The sequence below is a fragment of the Stegastes partitus genome, unplaced genomic scaffold (genome assembly GCF_000690725.1).
Source record: "Stegastes partitus isolate 25-593 unplaced genomic scaffold, Stegastes_partitus-1.0.2 Scaffold1343, whole genome shotgun sequence".
Lineage (NCBI taxonomy): Eukaryota > Metazoa > Chordata > Actinopteri > Pomacentridae > Stegastes > Stegastes partitus.
The window spans coordinates 222623-224060 of NW_007579074.1; the positions used below are offsets into that span (position 1 = coordinate 222623).

Consider the following 1438-nt stretch of genomic DNA (forward strand, 5'->3'; position numbering starts at 1 on the left):
CCAACTCTCAGTCTGATTGGTTGAAGCATCAGTTTCGTTTTAAGCTACAGACGCCTGCCCCTCTGATCCTGAAGGCCTCGGGGCAGATTTCTGTGACCCCGGCAACACATGACGGCTGAGCTGTGATTGGATAAGAGCTCTGACATAAGCATGCTGCTATAGGCAGACTGCTGGGGTAAAAACTAAAAGATGAATGGGGTAATAAGACAACGTAGGCCAGTGGTTCTGATGGTTTAGGCCTTGCTGGCCCTGACGGACCACCGCTGACAGAAACATGATGTAGGTCATGATCAGTGCTGTTAGTCGGGCAGCGTGGCGTGAACCTGGTCCTGGAGGAGGTCTGGGACATGTGTTCATGTAGATCTGTGTGTAGCTTCCATATAAACTGTGTTTAGAGCAGAAGAACCTCCAGAGAGGCCATGAATCACTCTGAGCTGCAGACGTTAGAGGAGCTTTAGTCTGACCTGTTAGTGGTTTAGTGTGATGGAGGAAGGAGGTCCTCCTCCTCCTCCTCCTCCTCCTCCTGCAGCTGCTGCTCGGTTCAACTGGACCTGAGAGGCAGCAGACACCTGCTTCCTCCTCACAGCCTCCTTCCTCCTCCTCCTCCTCCTCCTCGTCCTGCCTCCTCTCTGAATCGGAGGAGGAGGACCGCTGGAGACGGGTAATTAACTCCTCAAAGAGCCAGCGCTTCGTCCAATTAGCAGCTGCGTGAGCCTGGCCAGCACATGCTGCTGCTGCACGGCGCTTTTTATCTCCATTAGAACATCAGAGGAACGTAATTAGAGCGTCATTTGTTCTGACTCTCCCTCAGATTGCTGCTCAGAAGAGGAACCTGAAGAACTACCACTACATCCTGAACAACCTGGTGAGTCCATCACACTGCAGCTCACCGACAGGAGGCCTTAGATGGAGGTCAGGGTACAAGAAAAGACCTTCAGGAGCAGCTGGATGTGTAGCTGCTCCTCAAACATCCAGAAACACAGAAACCTAGAAATACATCAGAGTAAAAATAATATTCATGTAGAAAGACAGAAACCAGTCAGCAAGAAGCACAGAAATACATCCACATATAGAAATAAATATGTGTTCATTGTAGAAACCAAAAATAATTAAATGAAAAATGTAATTATGCAGAAATGAATACCTTTTGAAATCTGAGAGAGAGAATCAAAGAGTTAAAACAGAGAGAACCAGAAATACAGGAACAGAAGAATGAAGCAAACAGAGGTGTGTAGCTTTAATAAACACGTAGAAATACATCAGTCAGAACAGAAATACACAAACAGGATCCACGTAGAAATACAGAAATACAGGAGCTCATTTAGAAACATATAATCAATACAGAGGCACACGTATCAATAAGTGTACCAACACAGAAATCAATCACAGTGATGATTAACAGGAACGATGACACATTAGTTACAGTCATGAAACAACA

At 46.1% G+C, this 1438-nt stretch overlaps 1 protein-coding gene across 1 annotated transcript in view; it reads left to right on the top strand.

Annotated features, from left to right (window-relative positions):
* LOC103369875 (glutamate receptor 1-like) overlaps window positions 1-1438 on the top strand; it is a 68791-nt gene that overhangs the window by 39106 nt on the left and 28247 nt on the right. Inside the window, exon 4 of the mRNA XM_008298716.1 lies at window positions 812-865. Coding sequence (XP_008296938.1) covers window positions 812-865 — 54 coding nt within the window. The remainder of the gene's footprint in view (window positions 1-811; window positions 866-1438) is intronic.